The following is a 20,236-nucleotide window of genomic DNA, read 5'->3' as shown; positions in this document are numbered from 1 at the left end:
TTTTCAAGATAGTCCACGAATATTATGCCATGTGCATCCCAAAATACGGAGGCCATAACCTTTCCGACCCATTGTTGCATTTTTGGACGCTTCGGAGCACTTCGGCCCGGTGGAACCCACTTTTTTGCCTGTTGCGTTGACTCAGGAGTATAGTAGTGGATCCAGGTTTCATTCATGGTTATGAATCGGCGCAAAAACTCGGTCGGCTTCGCGAAAATAATGCCAAATTCTGCTGGGAAGTTGTCACACGAATTCGTTTTTGGTCCACTGTGAGCAAACGCGGCACCCATCGCGCGCAGAGCTTCTTCATGCCCAAAACTGAATGCACGATATTGCCCACACATTCCAATGATATGCCTAGAGCATTAGCTGCCTCTCTCAATTTCACTTTGGGATCATTCAACATCATATCATGGATTTTTTCGATATTTTCTCGTGTAGTGACCTCTTGTGGGCGCCCAGATCGTTCGGCATCGACTGTGCTCGTACGGCCACAACGAAATTCGGTAAACCACTTATGAATCATTCCAATCGACGGTGCAGAGTCCGGGTAATACTTATCTGGCTTGGCCTTGGTCTCGGATATCGTTTTCTTGCGAAGAGAGTAGTGTTTGATCAAAACTCGAAACTCAGATTTTTCCATATTAAAAAAAACTTGGAGGTTAGTTGCTTCTCAGTGCTGTAACTTGTAAATGCGTAAACATAAATGGCTGAAGTTTTGACAGGCGTCATTTGAAGGATCAAACCCGACGAAAGTGGTTCACATTAGTGAATACTAATGCCATCTCTTAGAATTTTCAGGTACTTATCAGACTGCCTAGTATTATAAGTAAAAAATATTTAAATTTAACTTTGTAGCTTAAAAAATGGAATGATTATAGTTCTACTAATTTTATTTAGTAAAAATCTGACAGTAAAGACAAAAGCAGCCAATAAAAATATTTTATTGGAATATTAAAGTTAAAAAAATTGCTTGAGATTCGAAATACTTAAAACTGAAATTAATATTCTAACTTTAAATTTGAATTTGAACATTGAAACGAAGGCTTGCTGAAATTAAAAGAAATAAGTCTCAAAAATGCCGGAAATACACACATTTGGTGTAAGGTAAATTCTATTTTCACAATATCAGCAACAAGATGTAAAATTCTAAAAAGCTGGAAAATAATTTTTTATTTGCATAAATACTAAATGCGCTTAAAATAACGACGCTTTCTCGAAGCTAGCAATTAATTGTGATGTTGATTCTCGCGAATTAAACCTTACCTTTGCCTTTATTACGGATATAAGAAATCTCACCAACAACTATGTGATTCTGAAATCGCAATCTACTTTTTGCTTTTGGAAAACTTAACATAATTTTGTCTAACCTAACCTGACCCGACATGGCTTCTACGCGAGCCACACCATTTGCCCTCTTGCGGCCACATGTGGAAAATCAGATTGGCCTCAGATCGGAACTTGGGAGTAAGTTGGACAATTTCTCCACGGGAGGCTCTGAGCAACATCGAAGCCTTTTTTGTAATTTAAAAGAATTGAGGTGAACGTTGAAAGGAGTGGGCTATTCACTAGTTTCGAGTTTCACTCGCGATCTTGATCCCGTGTAGATATTTTCCTATGGCCCAGACAGGGCGCAGACTTGACCAAATATAAACCGAATCTGGAAAACCGACCTAGGCGTTATCACTTATAAAACACACGGCCCGATCGGAGACAGATCTGGCGCCTGATATGGCCGCCTGATCAGTACCCGACATAGCTCTGACCAATTTCCCATTAAAAGCCATTTTTGAATTTGATCATGTTTTAATAATTTTTTCTATAATAGCAATTTGATAACAAGGAAAATGAGTAAATTAAAGTATATTTTTTGTTCACGTGCCACACATTAGCAAAAATAGGAATAAAAACTCAATACATTTTGTATTTACTTTGACTTCGTTCTTTACGATGTCGGCCCAAAGTGGTTAATAGCAAATTTTTAGATCTTTTTCAAATGCAATATTTCTCTTTTCTTTAATTTTTTTCATATCGTGCATTAATTAGCATGAAATGTTTATTTTCGTGTATTTTCTGGAATTGTGTAAATGCTATGACTCTGGGAATTGTTTTTTTTTTTTTTAAAAGTCTGTTGAAGAAATTGTTCGACTTTTTTAATACCATGAATAACCGTATAGAGAATTTTCGAATTATGAAAAAAGTGGTCCATAAAATATTCAAAATATACCTACTTTTTGAATTTTTAGCCAAAATGACTGGCTAATGAACTTGACCTTTAGTTTGGGACACTAAACGAGTATACCAAAGTGCAATCTAATAGATTAATTTTTTCAAAAGTTATCGTGTTCACAGATAGACATACATACAGAAATACAGACATACAGACAGACAAATATACAGAAATACAGACATACAGGCGGACATGCAGATAGACATACAGGCAGACATGCATACAGACATAAATACAGACATGCAGACACAAGTCTAATACCTTCTCTTATGAGAATGTAATAATACTAATAATTCTAGTTATTCTCCAATTCGTATCCACATACTCTACATAGATTCTGCTTTTCATTCATCCAATATCCACAAGCTCTCATTCCTTCTGCCATTCTAAACCGTATCACCCTACTCAATTTGTCTTCCTTTTTTATTTTTTTGTAGACATTTTGGTTCCGTCAACCCTTTGACTACTATAAACCATCTATTGTACCTCGAATCTATAATCTCTGTCCATCTCTCTTCTCCTTGTTTAAATAATAGCTCTAACTCTATGTCCTGTCATTCCATAACCCCATCTCGTATCTTACAAACACTTCACATTTTTCTCCTTTCTTCCTCCTATTTTGAATTTCCTGAATTTCCTATCGCCTCATTGTTCCGAATTTCGCCCAAACAAGCTTCAGTTATTCGGCTTCCCTCTCCCCTGTTTAGCTTCTTTTCAAACCTCCACGCTCTCTTAATTTTTCTAGTAACCATTTTTTCCCTTCCTAACACTTCTTTTAACATGTATCCTGGGCAACTCCTGCTAACCCCTATTATTTACCTTAGAAATCACTCGAGTGTGCTCTCTACTTTCCTATCTTCCTTCCATCCCCAGATCTCAACTTCATAACACAGCACCGCCCAAACCAACGCATCAAACCACCAGATCCTTATTCTCCAATCGTCGTTGAACCTTCTCTTTTCTATGCCCCAAACTTGGCCCATTACTTTACTCGCACAGTCAATTCTTTTCCTTATCTGCAGCTCGTTTCCCCTTCAGCCTCAAACCAAAAACCTAAGAAACAGAACTCCTCTACCCATTCTACTGTCCATGCATTCAAATCACCTCCTATAAAAACAAAATCTTCTTCCTTTTCCTCCATTCACCTTTCTATTACTCTCCAACCTTCCTGTTCCCCGCTTCTTTTATAAACACAAACCACCACTATTTTGAATTTTTCAACTCTAATCCTTCTTACCATTGTACCATCCTTTTCATTCCAATCCCCCTCTTTTCTCTCTTTTACTGCCAATTCTTTTCTGCCAATTCTTCTTGCATCGTCCACACATAACCTTTCGGTAACATCTTTTTTATCCCCTTCCAGTCCTTCTCATTTGCCCAAGTTTCACTCAACATAATCACATCCCACTTTTCTACCCCCCCCCCCCCCCCCCCCCCATATTTTTTTCTTGTGCTTCAAACCCGACACAATTAGGAAAGCTATTTTCACGTTTCTCTCCTCCTTTCGCTCTTCTTTCATATTCACTTTGTTTCCCCTTTGCCGTTTGAAAACCCCTCTGATTTATATCCAGACACTTTTTCGTCTTCCTTTCCCCTACCTTTCTCAAAATTTTTTCCTTTTTTCCTTATTCTTCTAACTGATCATCCCAGCACCATTCCTTCCCATGTATCCATAACCTATCTTTCCCTAGCCACACCATTTTCCCCTTTTTCTTCTCAAACCGCGCCCTCTGCTGTATCTCGCTCAGTCTTTTCTTCAATCTTTCATTTTTGCTTTGCACGTTCTTTTCATTCCTTTTCACTATTTCCTCATTCTCTGTTTTTCCCCATATGCTCATTTTTATTTTCTAGATTGCATACTTGTTCTTCCAACTGTTTTATCTCTCTAGATCTCTGTTCGCCAACCTCTCTCTGCCTATTCTCAATGTTTGCTAGCTTACCCCAAATCTTGTATTTCTCCTCCTTTCAGCGTTTATCCTATTTTTCCCATTTAACTCTTAACTTTTTCACTTTCCCCTTTTCATCCTTTTCCTGCCTATTCATATCCCTGTTCATGCCATCCAATCTCCTCTCTAAACCCTTTTATAAGATCTTCCAATTCTTCAAACAGCCCCCATCCCTCCTATCTCTTTTTGGTGTTTTCCCTTTAATTCCAACTTTCTTGTTGTCCTTGTCCCTTTTTACATCATCGTCCCCAGTCTCTCTTTTCCTTTTTTCCTCCCCTTCACTGCTAGTGGCGCTTGCCTTTTTTTGCAATTCTTCCAGACTTCTGTTCGAACCCGCTGTTTTTACTGTGATCATCATCACCCTTCCCCCACTGCGCATGCTTTCAACAACGTCAGCTGTTGCTGCCACTACGGTTTTCTGCTCTTCGCGATCGTCCAGTAACTGTTGCTCTCTGGCGCCAGTTTGTGGAATTCGCCTCGTCGGTATCCTACCTTACCCAAAGCTCCGTGACATTCCCCGGCTTTATCAACTACCTCTTGCCCCCACTATCGAGCAACTGATTTTCTACTCCTAACCTAAAAAACTTCACAGGCTCCAGATTTTGACTTCAAACCACTCACTTTCACCCAACACACCTTTGCCTTCACTCATCCTTCTTCCTTTACACTCGATCTCCGCACTTTCTGCCTTTTCTGCATCCACTCGCCCTTATTCCCCTCACCAAAGCAAAAAATACACCATTTGACAAAAAAGAGTTCTTTTGCGATGGGTACCGGAAACGGAACCGATCATTAGGATTTAATAAAAATTGTAACTTTTCCCTAAAGAAAAAGGAAAAATTAAACCTTTAAGTAACTGCTGTTAAATAAACAATTTTAACCTGAATTCTTTTTTTCTGAAGTGTGCTTAGAAGCCTACATCAAGATTTATAGAACTTAATAATAGATCTTTGTTTGTCGATTTTATAAATCATTTTAAATATACGCTACTTTTGTGATTGATTGTACGTAGTGTACGTCCTTATTTAGCATGGGGAAATTTTAAATTTTCGAAAATTTAAACTGATATTCCAAGATTTCATCGAAACGTGCCGAACTGTTTAGCGATTAAAGAGGAGTGTCTACGAAATAAAACCATACAATAACTTTTATTTCCAAACATTCCACACCCTCCCTACAGCGCCCCAAATATGACCCAAAAATCCAAAAACTACATTTTTACGTAATATTGTTACTGTTTAGCAATTTCCGTCGTCTGTTTCATAAAAATAATGACTAATGAACAACTTGAATATTTACCATGAATTTTCAAACAATTTTCAATCGCTTAAATGAATTTAAATGATTTAAACAATTATTTTGTCTAATAAATGTGAAAAATAATCGTAATTTCTTATTGAAATGCATATTTTGACGTTGTTTGGGGTAGTGTATTTTTCTAAAAAAATGTTAAGATAATTTGTATTGGCTGAGGGAGTTTTTTTATTAAAAAGTGCTCAGATTAAATACTCAGATTAAAGAGAGTTTAAAGAAAAAAAAGTTAATTGTATAAACAATAACATAAAGCTTTTAGCAGAATTTACTACACCTCAAAATGATTCCATATTATGTCGAACTCAGAAAATAAAGAGAATTATGTAATTATTGAACAAGACGTAGCGTAGGATACTAATTTAAAAAGAAATTTGATATCTCTGGCTTCATTTTTAGAAATTTCGAAAATAGATAGTAAATAGTTATTTTAAAAATTACATCATGCTTAAAAAAAAATTAATATTCCAAACGATGACAAATAATTACATTTCAATCAGAAAAGACGCTTATTTTTACATTCTTTGGCAATAAATGATTGTTTAAATAATTTACATTTGTTTAAACAATTGATTGGTGAGGGTGGCTTGAATATGAATATTCTTAGTATGGTTTTATTTTTTATATTCTTTGGCAATAAATAATTGTTTAAATAATTTACATTTGCTTAAACAATCGATTGGTGAGGGCGGCTTGAATATGAACGTTCTTAGTATGGTTTTATTTCGTAGACACTCCTCTTCAATCTCTGAAAAGTTTGGCACGTTTCAATAAAACCCTGGAACATGTTTTCAATTTTTCGAAAATTCAAAATTTTCCCATCACAGAAAAAAACAGAAGATGGACTTTACATCGATTTCCGACAGAAAATTCTCTTCAACAGAAATGAACTTCACAGGATAAACTTTACACAAACATCGGTTAAACTTTCTTTTGTTTTTCCGTGACAAACACATGTTTTTTGAAAGACCCGAAGTTGGCTAAACAAAACTTCATCGTTGTAAAAAATTTCCTGCATTAAATTTTATTCTTAGTTTTCATGTGATGTTAATTAAATGGGAGTTTGAAGTGTCCTGTGGCACGTTTTTATATTCGAATTTCGAGAAAAAAGATTACGGATTTTCTTCTTTCGCAAATGGAAACTTTTGGGGATTGTCTTGCCCTGTAGCTTGAAAATCGTTTTTTGAACTACCCTGATAAACACGTTTCTATTTCTGAAAGAAGTACTATTAAAATGAGAAAATCGAATTTTGAGGTAAGAACAGCGTTTCAACACCCTTAATTAATCTGTATAAAAAATGCGTTCCGCATTATCTACCATGGGTAAATCTAATATGTGTATAAATTTTTTTTTTTCATTTCATTAATACTTTGCTTCCTCACAGGCGAAAAATAAATGAGCTTCCACTAGTAATAATAAAATAACAAGATTTAATTTTGAGGTTACAGCTTATAAGAAATCCTTACTTGAATCTACGTTGACATTGGAAACCTGACTAGCATCTGAATCCTCATGTGAAGAAATTAAATCCTTATGATCCATCAGTTCATCACTATTCTCGATTTCATTAATATTTCGATGTTTTAAAATTTTCAGAACTTAAATTTAGGGTCGCATTTCACTTTCTTATTCATCATCTGCATCACATAGCTACATAATTTTAAATATATAATCAATAACATGGGCTAAAATGTATATAATTTTTTTTAATTGTATAAATGTGATGCAAACTCAAAATGTTTAAAAATACACAATTTACAATAACTTTTTGAATACGTTTTAATTTTAAGGCTAGCTTTCGAATCAAGATAAATATTCAATACGATTTAACGATTTACTTCTCGTTCACTTCACGAAAATTGTCTAAAGCAGCTAACATGCGATGCTTTCAGACTGGTAGTGCACTAGGCTTTGGCATATGGTTTATTTTATTATACACTCAACTCATATAATAACAATAAATTTTATTTAAAAAAGACACTTTATTTGACAGCAAGGCAACTTTCCTGAATTGGAACTAGCTGGCGTTGCAATATCAGAACCGGTCTGGCTCGGGTCTGGGCCCTAGAATTATCCCGATTTGGACATAAAGATATTCAACCTATCAGGACCAGATCTGTAATCGAAAAAATATATGGCGATTTCTGCACGGGACCCTATAATCCTACGAAGTTCTTTGACATTTCATGAAATCCTTTCAAATGATTTAAGATACACTCCATTATTTAGAATCGTTTTAAATGTATAAGATCCTTCAAATATTGTGAAATAGATAGATATAGTTTGAAATTTCCTAAAACTTCCTTGAAATACTTTAAATCTCGTAAATTACATAAAAATTCAAAATACCCCTTAAAAACATTTTTTAATTTTTTTAAACTTTTAAATCTTCTAAAATAAAGAAAATTTCTTGAAATCCTTAAAAATATCTAGAATCATTCGAAATCTTTTATAAAGCACTAAAAGCTTTCTAACCCTATACATCCTTGAAAATTCCTGAATTCAGTTAAAATCATCGAAAATCCCTCGAAGTCTTTTGCAATCTTAGAAAGTGAAATATATGTTATATCAGAAATTCGTTTGAAAAAAATATTAGCATGATTATCAGTTTTTTTCTTCATAATAGTATCAGATGTTTACTTGACTGTGATATGATTTGGATACTAAATCTACATCTTTTTATTCGAATGCATATCGTTTTCCTGTCACATGCTTGTCTGCCATCAATACTTATAAACAAAAAGTTCATAAAATAAAATATTATAACGCAGTTCTCAATCTCATAGAAAACGTTGTTTATTAAAATTCTTCAAGTTTTCTTCAACCCGAGCTATATTAATTTTGAATCCAAGACGTAGAATTTTTTAAGCATTAGGGATAGCATTTCATACAATAACTATTTTAAATGCACATTTCTCTCAGAGATTTCAGATGGTATTAAAAAAACTTTTACTACTAGTGTTGTTTAGAATTTAAAAGTGTACTTCATTTAAAATAAGGACTTACTATGCTTTTTCTTCCTTCTTCAGACTTGGATAGCAATAGAAAAAATATTCAATTCTGTTCTAAAACATTCATGTGAAAACCATGAGTACGTCAATTTGCGAAATTTGCATGTATACGAGGTACGTTCACGAAATATTAAAATCTAGAAGGCAAGTCCAGGCGAAGGTTAAAATGAAAAAAAATATGCACAGATGGATTTTTTGTTTTGTTTCATAATTTAAAGCTATACGGAAATATTTTAACATTGCATTATATTGAATCCCTTTTTATTTTTCTCTCTAACGTCTCATAAAGTCACGGGTGGAAACATAAATCTATAATGTAGTATCAACATGTCATCATCAGGACGTAGACAATCATCAAAATTTTAGAAAAACCTCCATAATGTTTGAAAACGTCGTTTATCTGCATATTTTAATTATTTCTTACATCTGAAGGCTTATTCGATAGTAAACTCAAAGTATGGTTTACACTCCAAATTATATTTTCGACATTTTTCAGAAACGATGTTACTAATTTCGTTAATGTGAGACAATTTTAAAAAATTCAGTAACAAATTTCATAATGTTTATTTGCAGTTTTGGAATTTTTTTATACAATGGACCTGAAAATTTCGAAACTTGCAACAAAAAGGATGTACCTTTTATATCATAAAAGTTGTCTGCCATTATGTATAATAGAAAATTACGACACTTTTTTTAAGTTAAGGTAAATTTACGAAAATTTAGCCGCGATTAACTTTTTTTTAGTTTCCAATATTTGCCAATACTTTTGTAACGTCATAAATTAACATACAGAATTCCTGAAAATAAAACGATGGGTGATTGACCATGATCTTGATTGAGATAATGTTGTAATTTTGCATATCGTTTCCGATATATTTATGATAGGTTTTCATTCAGGACCTCATTTGGTTATCGGGTGTCAGAAAAAATAGAAGGAAGGAGATTTGGTTAGTTGCCTTCTCATTTTTCTTTCCTCTTTTTTATTTTCTTATTTTTTTCTCCAAGGGGGAACATTCTTTTCTTTTTTAGGAGAAAGAGGTTTTTTTCTTTATTTGTTGTTTTCAACTTTTAATAGGAATATTTCTTCGTTTTACTTTCAGCAATTCTGCATATTAATTTGATTATTGGACGTTAAATGGGATTTTGAATTTGATTTTAATCTTATTTAATTTTTTTAAATTTTAGCGTTATAAATTCTTAAATTTCAATTCACTCCTAACAGTACAAACTTATAAAGTTTAGGTTTTAAATCGAAAATTGATGAAATCGTGATTTGTGTTAATATTTTTAAATTTATGTTAATTTTCAGTGGTTTTGTCATCAAATTTTTTTCTGCTTTATATTTGTGTATACTTTTACTATTACTGAATAATATATTTTTTATTTAACTCACGCTACACGTTTGGCATTTGTGTTTCCGCCACATTTGTGCACAGACTTTATAAAACTAAAGGTCAAAGCATCGCCAACTGTAATTCAGTGATAGGGACTTTTCTTTTGTTGAAGCTCCTGTGGCCTTAACGAACACATTCTCATCACGTATCTCGTGCCTTTCTCTCGATGTTTTCGAAAATGCGAACTTTTTAACATTATGTTTCAACTCGGTTTTATCAAATGTAAATTATATTTATTTCTTATGTCATTACAATTCATAATATTTAATGGTATTAAAATAAACATATTTTTGTTTTTTTTGGTTTCATAATTAAAACAAGTGTGGGTCCTATAAAAAAAGCATTTTTTATCAACCATATTATGGCAACTTGTGTCTTTCTTTCATAAATTTAATTTAATTATTTTTACAATTCAAGAAAACGCATCCTAGCGTAAATTAGTACAATGAAAAATGTGTAGATATAGTTTAGGCAGAGAATTGTATTGGTAAAGATAGCTTGTTTCGCTTTTCCAAAAAGTCAATTTTTGTTCTATTTAATGCATTGCGTAAAAAAAGTTCATACCAGATTTTTAGGTCTTTTTTAATCGAACCACCTTCGCCTTTTCGCTTTTTCGTATTTTGTGTGATTTTCCCAAAAATATGGTTTTTTTATTTTTAATGTTATTTCTTCAGATGATAAGGAAAACTACGCACCATATACAGAAATTATTATTCAAGACAAACTTGTAGGTATTTTCGGGCTGAACAGCTTTTGCCCATTATTTTTGTTCATAGCTTGTGGCGTTTTTCTAAAAATTTGATTTAAAAAAATTTTAATTTAATTTTTCACAAATGAAATAAAAAATATCCATCCTATCAAAACTTTATTCAAGCGAATTTGTAGATCTGTTTTGAGTGCCTAATTTTTGTGGATTCATCATTTTTCGTATCTTGCATAGCTTGAACGCGAAATGGAATTGTTTATTTCTCGTTATTTTTTTGTGTAATGAAACTTTAAATTTTCTTTTTTTCAAAAAAAAAACAAAAGGTTGTTACAAGAGTCAGAAAAGGTTTTCTTTCTCTTTTTATGAAATTTGTTAAAGCTAAACTCTGGTAATTTTGTTATCGGAAAAGTAACAAGGATAAATTATGCGTATTCTTAAGTACGGCAGCGACCCATACATAAAATTTTTAAATCTTTAAAAAAGGGGTATCAAAAATTTTGAAAATGCTCTTGCTTTTTGTATTATTATCCAAAATGGCTAGATCACGAACTTAACCTTCGGTTTATAATACTCAAAGAGCATACAAAATGTCAATTCAATCTGTCAATTCTTTCAAAAATGATCGTGCTACCGACTTCAAACCTACAATCAGACCCACACACACATAAACACACACGCTTTCATACAGAAAAATTTAGGAAAATCTATTTTACGGGTTCAGAGTGTCTCAAAACGTGGATATTTGACAAAACAAGGAATTCTCATTTTACGCAATCTAATACCTTGTCTAATGAGAATATAAAAATACGTTTTTCTGTACCAAAGAATAATTTAGCGAGAACAAAACTCATAGGAAATCTTCCTGATGTTACTATCAATCTAAAAAATTACGAAAAAAGTCAAAGGTGGCCTTTCCCAGAAAAACGACTTCTTACTTTTTTAAATATGTCATTTTACTATTTAAAAAACAATTCAAGTATTTTTAAATTACTTAAACGAGTTTAGATCATGCTAAAATTACTTGCAAATAATATTCAATTAAATTCATTCTTTCTTGTCATAAAACTTAAAGAAAAAGGTTGGGGTATATTTTCATAACTCAACTAAATATTCAAGTAGCTATCACATCGAGAAACTTATTGTTTTCTTAAAAACATACTTGCTTCAGATTTTTCCTAGAAAAACAATATAGTACAGCGAAAAAAATACCGCGGCATCACCATTGTCAAACTGTTGATTTCAGAAGAAATCGGTAATATTTTGCGTTTGTAAAATTAATTTGACTGAGTTTTAATAATGATAGCAGCTTTAGTTTTTAGGAACTTCAATAGGATGCGTAAAATACGAGTAAGCACAATACATTCTTGAGCTTCTAGGTCTAAAACATGATTTAAGGCCATGTGACGAGTGGGTCACGTGACCAGATTCCTACCTTACCGCACCTTTCTTCTTTCCCAACTTATTTTCACACGAAGCGCCACATTAAGTTGAGAATTTGGGATAATAAATAAGAAGCACCAAGAAAGGTGGGTCTGGTCCTAAACTTTAATAATTATAGAAGAAGCGAAAAAAATTAATAACAAGAAAAAATTTTTTTCATAATTATATAAATCTAGGACCAGACCCATCATTCTTAATGCTTCTTGTTTAGTATCCCAAATTTTCAACTCGGTATGGCGTTTCGTGCGAATTTAATTTGGGAAATAAGAACAGTGGCGGTGAGGTAGGAATTTGGTCACGTGACCCACTCATCACATGGCTTTAATTGATTTAAATTTGCAGCCTAATTTGTTTTGTGGCTCAAGTAGGTGAGCAATGAATTTACAAATTCTTTGATGTAGTATGAAGTGCTGCATACTTTTCACTTCCAATCAATCCGAGAATGACAGAGGATTGATTTTACGATTCTCTGATCGAAAGCTGCTTTGTGCCTCGTGTCGAATTACCAACCATTGCTTCGGCGCCAGGCCTGTATAGAAAATAGAAATTGATCCGTGTTATCGGGATCATGCAATTGACACAACATGCATAGAAATGCAGCGAATGTACAGGGACAAAACCGAATCTAGGAAGACTTCCGGTTTACCGTCCATTGCGTAAATTCTCAAAGAGCAAGTAATTCCCAGTACTCAGCAATTTATTACAACTTTGTCCCGAGACTCTCGTTACCTAGAATTCAAACTACCACTACTCATAAAGTCATACATGTGCTGAAATATGTAGGATCTTAGCACGGATTCACCATCTGTGTAAGTTGCTCAAAGTTCGTGTTTGAGAATTACCATGTATTAATGTTTCTATTTAAAAAGACACACACACAAATGAAAGTGTGGTTTTCTCAGACTCCTCAAATGAAGAACGAAATTCATTTTTCCTCTGAAAAGCTTCAGTTCCGTATTATTTTTTCAATTTATTTAAAAGCACCGATGGGTTGTTAATAATTACATAGAATCGTTAAAAAAGCTGTTCTGAATATTGAATACGAAGATACATATAAGCACATTTTTCCTTTTTGAAAGCCAGAAACAGTTCAAAAAGTAAGTAGGACTTAAAAGACCTTGTATGTAAACGAAAGTAGGGAAAAAGAAGTCTGCAAACAAAGGGTTAAAAAAATACAAATATTATATTCCTAAAGGCCTATTGAAATCGAATATCGAACATGACCGTTTCTGTAAAACAATACTTTAACAATATTTTTGTTGTTTTTTTCTGAACCAAATGTTTTCCTGTCAATATAAATTAAAAATAATAATATCGAGAATGACTTCGATTTATAAAACAGAGTTTACATTTTAGTTTTCTTGTTTTTAATAACATATTTTATAAATAGATAACTTCACTGCGCACCTAAAACTCGTAGGTAGTCACCTATTTTGCGTAGCTCTATCACGAATATTTATTATATTTAAAATATTTGATTTTTCTCCTATTGTAATTAATAGTTATATTTATATGTTATATGTGTATTTGCGATTTGCGATTTTGTTTTATTATAATTATGTAATATTGGGTAATTCTAGTTTAATTTATAGACTCATTAACCTCAGATCAAGCTTTACTACGAAGCTCTACTGCTTCCCTTCTTATCGCGGTTGTTCAGCAAATATATTAACTTAAGTACAAATTACATAAATGCACTTCCCTGATTGATCAAATGCAAGATAATAGGAAGTGTGCATTAATAGCAATTTCACTACAGGTTAATTATGAAACACGATTATTTTCCAGATGTAGGATTATATTTTCAATATCTATTTGTGTGGAATTAGAAAAGTATATTTAGAAATATTCATGTCATTTATAATAATTATAATAATTATTATTATTGTTATCATCATATTAAGTCATTTCCCTTTCGGGGTGAAGAGCCTCACAAAGTCATCATTTAAAGCTCCCCAGTCGGGCTCATTAGTATTCAAGTGATCTTCCAAGTACGTATATGGACAACACGATGGTTTAGGAAGCGTTACACTTATAGGCAACTCAATATGACTGTCATTTATGGTTACCAGTACCAATTCTCAAGTGGTGCTATAAACTGTGAAAATTAATGCTAAAAAGTATTAATAAATGAGCGCGGGGTTAGTTCTTATATATATTTTCGGATATACTTATAATAATTCGGTATTCGCAAGTACCAACGCTTATAACACAATTAAAATTTCGCACGCAATAGGGGAGAATCGAACGCACAAACCTAAGCACGCAAGTAAATTTTCTTAGCCACTACACTATTACACGAAAGTATCTGTAACCGAGAGGTGGCGACCTCTTGAGCGACTCCTGAATACGCGCCCATGCCATTGCGACATACAACAAAAGTTTTTGGATTTACCTCATCATATCCATACAAGTCAGCCGAAACAGTTGCGGAACACAAAAACGTCTTGCTCCAATAAACTATTAAGTGTTCGGGATCTGTTAAGAAGTTGTTCAATCCAAAATTTGGTTATTTTTTGTGAAACCACTTCCTTGATAAGTGGGAATATAGCGCAACGTGACGACTGTAACAGAAACGTCAGAAAGAAATATTTTTACGTCGTGCAATCCATTCATTGCCTATTGTGCCGTGAATTCGCCCGGTGCTCTGCGCGGATAGGTTGCCTTGTTACGACTAGTATTTTAATCTCTGTTCAGTGGATTTTACATATCTTACAGTATGTAATATTAGGGAATAGAGGTTTATTTTACTACGGGATAAAATTTAAATTAACCTTAATTTCATTGTGGCATTAACGAAATGCTAAGTGATTTTGACATTTTCACCCTCTTATTAAGAGCAGTTTATACTGTTACGGTTAAAAGAAAACGTCTACATTACTTGATAAGTAAATATTACATTTATTTTTTCTGTGTGTCTATTTCCATCACTGTTTGCAGCATATCATGATGATGATGATGATGATGATAGGACCAGGTCTCGCTACCGTACAGCCAGGGGGAGCTTCCACTTTACTGCCCAAAGCAAAAGTGTGTCACGAGAGTTGAAAACGGCCTTGTGGTGGTGCTAGTAGTAACTTTGTTCTACAGAACCATGCAGTACCATAAGAAAAATGCATAAAAATTACAAAATAAATATGAGAAACCTTTTAAAATGATTTCTTCTTCATAGTGTAGAGTCAGGTACTAAATGAGACTTATATACTTCGTGCTATTTGGTTAATATAGAAAAAAGCGGCATAATTTACATAATTCAAACAACAACAAATTTGCAGGGATATTCAGAACTTATGAAAAATAATACAAAAATAAATAACGGAAACACAAATGAACGAGAAAAAATGCGAAAATATATATTATTATAGAATTATAAAATTTTCCGAATTTCAAATAACGACAAGATTTTTAATTGACAAAAAATAAAATCCTAAATTTAAAAATATCCAAAACTAAAATTCACGTACTTCAAGACCGACATGTAAAATAAGTGAATTATTAAGTCACCACAAATTCCTATGATAAACAATTTCAAGATCTACGGGAAAAAATTTGATAATTATGCCCATTTTTTTATTCTTTTGGATTAGACATGAATAAAAAACTCGGCTTTTTGAATCAGAAGTTTGCTTCTTCTAGGCAAAAAATATAGCGGCTTTCAACTAAAAATGGTAAAACTTAAGCTTTTCACCACATATACGCCGCTTAACTTCTGTTTACGACTATTGTTTTTGGAGAACCTAGAAAATTAAAATGTTCTAAAATTTTGCAACGTCACTAAAAGCCATCAGTAGGTAGGAATTTTTATGGAGGCATGTGAGAGAATCTAGAATCAATTGAATCCAAACAATCGGTTGGATTAGATTATATGTAAAACGTTTTAGTCAGCTAATGAAGAACATTCAGTTACCGCATATAAGCTCTTCTCGTAGATTAGTCAACTTACCGTAGTCTCTTTTTCTCCTGGTATCAACAAGAATAATGTTCCTGAATGTGGTATAATATATTTGAAGGTAAAGTTTTTTCCCCGCTGGTCACTTGATATTTCAATTTAATAACTGCCTGCAATCGAAACACCTGTAAATTATTATTACCCTAAAGAAAGTCTGTTTCCTATAAACAATGCTGTGCATTTTATACGTGATACATCTCTAATAAATATTAAAATAATTATATAACTATACATTAAATAAATAAATAATTCCTCTTAACAGCTATTTTTACATATATATCTGTTCTAATTATAGTTATAATATTTATCGACAATGTGATATACCTGCTATAGAGAAATTGGTGAAATAAGTCCAAATACATAGATTTTGCTGATTAAAGGATATGTCTGAATTCTTTCGTTCGTCTCCAGCTATACATTGAGCTAAAAGAAACAACTTTGGTTCCACAGCTCAATCCTTTTCTATGTATTCCTCATTTATCGAAGTGGTGGATATAAAAGCGACTGTCATTCTTCACAGGTCGTCAAATTGAACACTGAGTTAGTTGAAGAGCTGTTAAAAAATACCTCCTTGTAAACTACTATTCTTGATAAGAGCTTGCGTCTTCTTTTACAGATACTTCGAGTGTGAGGGACCGTGCAATAGACAATATCTCACAGAGACACTCGAGCCAAGTTAGACCCCGACAGCAGTTGCTCGATCACTCTAAGGGTTTGAAGACGAAACTTGAACCGTCATTCGATTATTCTCAACCTGCCAATGTGACGGCCCTGGTAGGCAAAACGGCCTACCTCACGTGTCGTGTTCAAAATCTCGGGGATAAAACGGTAAGTATTAGTTAATAAAGTAGATTTGAAGGTTCCAAATCGAACAACAAACTTTCTTTAACCGCTTTATAAATAACTAATTTTATTTGTTACAGAAAATTTCCACCTAATAACTTATAACCCCCCGCCCCCATACTTTTGTACTGCGCTCGGAAAATACCCCGAAAAATGCAAAATAGCAGTTTTATAAAAAATTTATACCAAAGACAACATTTTTTTTGAATTATAAAAATATTTATTTTTTTTATTCGACAAGTAAAAAATGTCTAAAGTAATTTGTAACTAACTTTAAATTGTACTGAAAAATATTATTTATTTATCTTCTTTCGTAAAACTTACTAGATTTCGGAATGAATGATACAGTTGATGAATGTCAAAAATAATATTGTTTGTTTCTGAGACAATCAGCGAATGTTAAAATTGATATTTTTTTGTAAAAGACAGGTTGCACTTGTTTAAAGAATTAACATCACTTACTCCTTCTCATAGGAAATTTCAAGAATTTTCTTTTAAAACTCATACACTAGTTCGCTTATTTGCTGGTTCTCGCGCTTCGCGCTCGATGATATATTTATCTCGCGCTCCGCGATCGGTCTTTGTATATTCTAGATATTAACAGATTTTTCAAAACTAAAAGCCAAAAAATCGACAACAGTAATTTGGTGACAGTGACTTTTTTTTGTTAAAGCTCCTTCGGCTTTAACGAATACATTCTCATCACATATCTCGGTCTTGGCACTCGAATTTGTATCTCAACTTGTATATCATTTTCATAAATGTATATTATTACAATGCATAACATTCATTGATATTAAAACAGACGTAGTATCATTGTTTCTTTAAAAAAAATGTGCATTCTTTAAAAAAGTTTGTTAATAAACATTTTACTGCAACCTCTGCCGGTTTTCAAAAACTGAACTTACTCATTTCCAATTTTATTTTGACGATTTAAATGTAGCACATACGTTCAAAACATCAGCCTTACCTTTTTTCAACTTCTAAATTAAATCCCTGACTCAGTGACCCACAAAACTTCGATTAACGAGGGTTTGGGGGCAGGAGTGGAAGGCGGTTAGTTTCAACCAAGAGTAGCTGGTTAGTATTTTATGATCAGAAGTTCAACCAACCTTCAGCAGCGTTGTGTTAGATGGGAGTTCATATGATCTCATTTTCACATTCCCGGCCCACAGTGGGAAAAAAATGACATTTTTGGTTCAAAATAACGTACAGCCGATAAATATTGAGTGATTTGGACAAACAAGATTTGAAAAAAAGCTGTTCAGATTTCTGAGAGAGATTTCTAGCCTGATTTTTCAATAAAGCTTTTAATTTTTTATGAATAAACAAACAAATATGACAAAAAAATGCCATTTTATCTATTTGACGTTCACAGTGCTTGTCGATAACAGGAAAATTGTCGAAATCGCCTAAGTTTCCCAAAACTAATGTTAGCTAAAGATGTTGCAATATTATATATATTATTAAACAACATAATTTTTTATAAATAAATTATTTGTTGAAAAAATGTTTTTTCATGATTTTCCATGATCATACGTTTTTCTAGTTATATTGCATTTAATAAACAAATGCATTATTTGGGCATATGTCGGCAGAAAAATTCTGTTCTTTTTTATGCCAGTCTTTTCAGATGGGAACTTGATGGAAATTTTAGCAACATTTATGATAAGTTAATAAATATTATTATTTCTTTAAACAAATTTGATGCACAAATGCATTAATCAGGCATTTGTCTACAGAAAAATTCGTTTTTTCTATGTCAAAAGTTTTAATTAAGTTATCGAAAGAAATAAATTTTCCATCAACAGATGCTCGAATAATGCATTTTTTAAAGTAAATTTCTTTTTGGAAAAATATCCAATATATCAACTAATTATGAGTTTTGCTCAAATCATCATGAACTTTTTAACTAAAAAGACTGAAATCGAAATAAAAAACCGAATTTTTCAGTCCAAAGATGCCCGAAAAATGCATTTATTTGTTAAATTTGTTTTTAAAAATCATAAAATGTGTCAACACATCATGAATGTTTCCCAATTTATTATGAAAATCCCAATTAAAAGTCTGATATTGAACCAAAAAAGAATTGTTCGTGTATTCGGACGTTAAGCATTTTCTGTTATTGAAGATTCTTAACTTGATCGGTATTGCGTCGATTTTCTGCCTTCAGGGTTTGGGGGGTTGATTTACGGTTGGTAAGCTACAATCTCTGATGATATAGCAGATAAATTAAAAAATAATTACTTGTATTATTAACACCTAGCTAAAAATTAGCGTTATTTTCGTGAATTAAGAGTTCTTATTCTGATCCCCCTGATAGCTTAATTGGAAAAGCACCTGGCCGGAAATCAGAAGTATTGTGGTTCGATTCCCAATGCAGTGAAGATGGAGTGGAGTATTTTTTTCAAGAAATAATTAAAAAAATTTTTTTTAGTCCAAATAAATTCCATTGAATTCAGTGGATTTCAAGGAATTTCAAAAATTCCAAAGGAATGCAAAGGCATTCAAAACACGTAAGTATGATTAAAGCAATGTTTTAATTTTAAAAAGTGACGGAAAATGATTTTAGAATAAAAAGTGACTGTGTGGCAATAGGAGCCAAAATGACAAAAATTTTCAAGCATTCTTTAAAAATATCAGGATTCAAGAAACAGTTGGAATTATATAAAATTTCCAAATTGTACCAAGAAATGATTAAATACTGTCAAAAAATTATTGAGTTCTTTAATTCCATTAAAAATTAAAATATTGGTATGAAAATTCATGTATTTTTTTGAATTTTTTTTTTATAAAATAAACATTTTAAGTACAAATTGCATTATTTTAGTTTTAAATACGTTTTTTTATTGAAAAATAGTTTTCTCAATTAAAAATTTAGCTTCCATGTTTCTGTTTATATTTTCAATTGAAAATTTATCTTTTTTGGTAGATAATTAATCTATTTTGTTTACAATTTGTCTTTTTCAGTAGGAAATCATGTTTTTCATTGAAAATTCAGCATCAGGTTAAAAATTCTATTCAAAATAAAAATACTTGATAAAAATTTCATGTGTTTTGGTAAAAATTATTCTTTATTGCTGGAAAATTAATCTTTTAGATACAAAATTCATATGCTTAATTTATATGCTTATTGTTTGGTAACGTAAATAAATTCAGCTGAAAGGGCAGCTTTTTTCCGTTTTCAGAAAGTACCCGGTAATATAATTATTCGTTGCCAAATTATTGTTATATTTATTTTAAAATAATGTATTCAAATTCAGTGATCGACACCATACGAGGGTGGATTGATAAGTTTCCGGCCTGACCAAGAAACACAACGTTTTTAAGAATTTTTTTTTTTATTTCTCAACATAATCTCCTCCAAGGCTGATACATTTCTCATAGCGGTGTTCTAGTCTAGTA

At 32.3% G+C, this 20,236-nt stretch overlaps 1 protein-coding gene across 1 annotated transcript in view; it reads left to right on the top strand.

The window, feature by feature from the left end:
• LOC117182656 (peroxidasin homolog) overlaps nucleotides 1–20,236 on the top strand; it is a 182,819-nt gene that overhangs the window by 60,692 nt on the left and 101,891 nt on the right. The window contains exon 2 of the mRNA XM_033375759.1: nucleotides 16,605–16,816. Within this exon, the coding sequence (XP_033231650.1) occupies nucleotides 16,605–16,816 (212 nt within the window). The remainder of the gene's footprint in view (nucleotides 1–16,604; nucleotides 16,817–20,236) is intronic.

This window comes from Belonocnema kinseyi, chromosome 2, assembly GCF_010883055.1.
Source record: "Belonocnema kinseyi isolate 2016_QV_RU_SX_M_011 chromosome 2, B_treatae_v1, whole genome shotgun sequence".
NCBI lineage: Eukaryota > Metazoa > Arthropoda > Insecta > Hymenoptera > Cynipidae > Belonocnema > Belonocnema kinseyi.
Note: the sequence above shows the minus strand (reverse complement) of the source record. Positions and strands in the feature narration are given on the sequence as shown.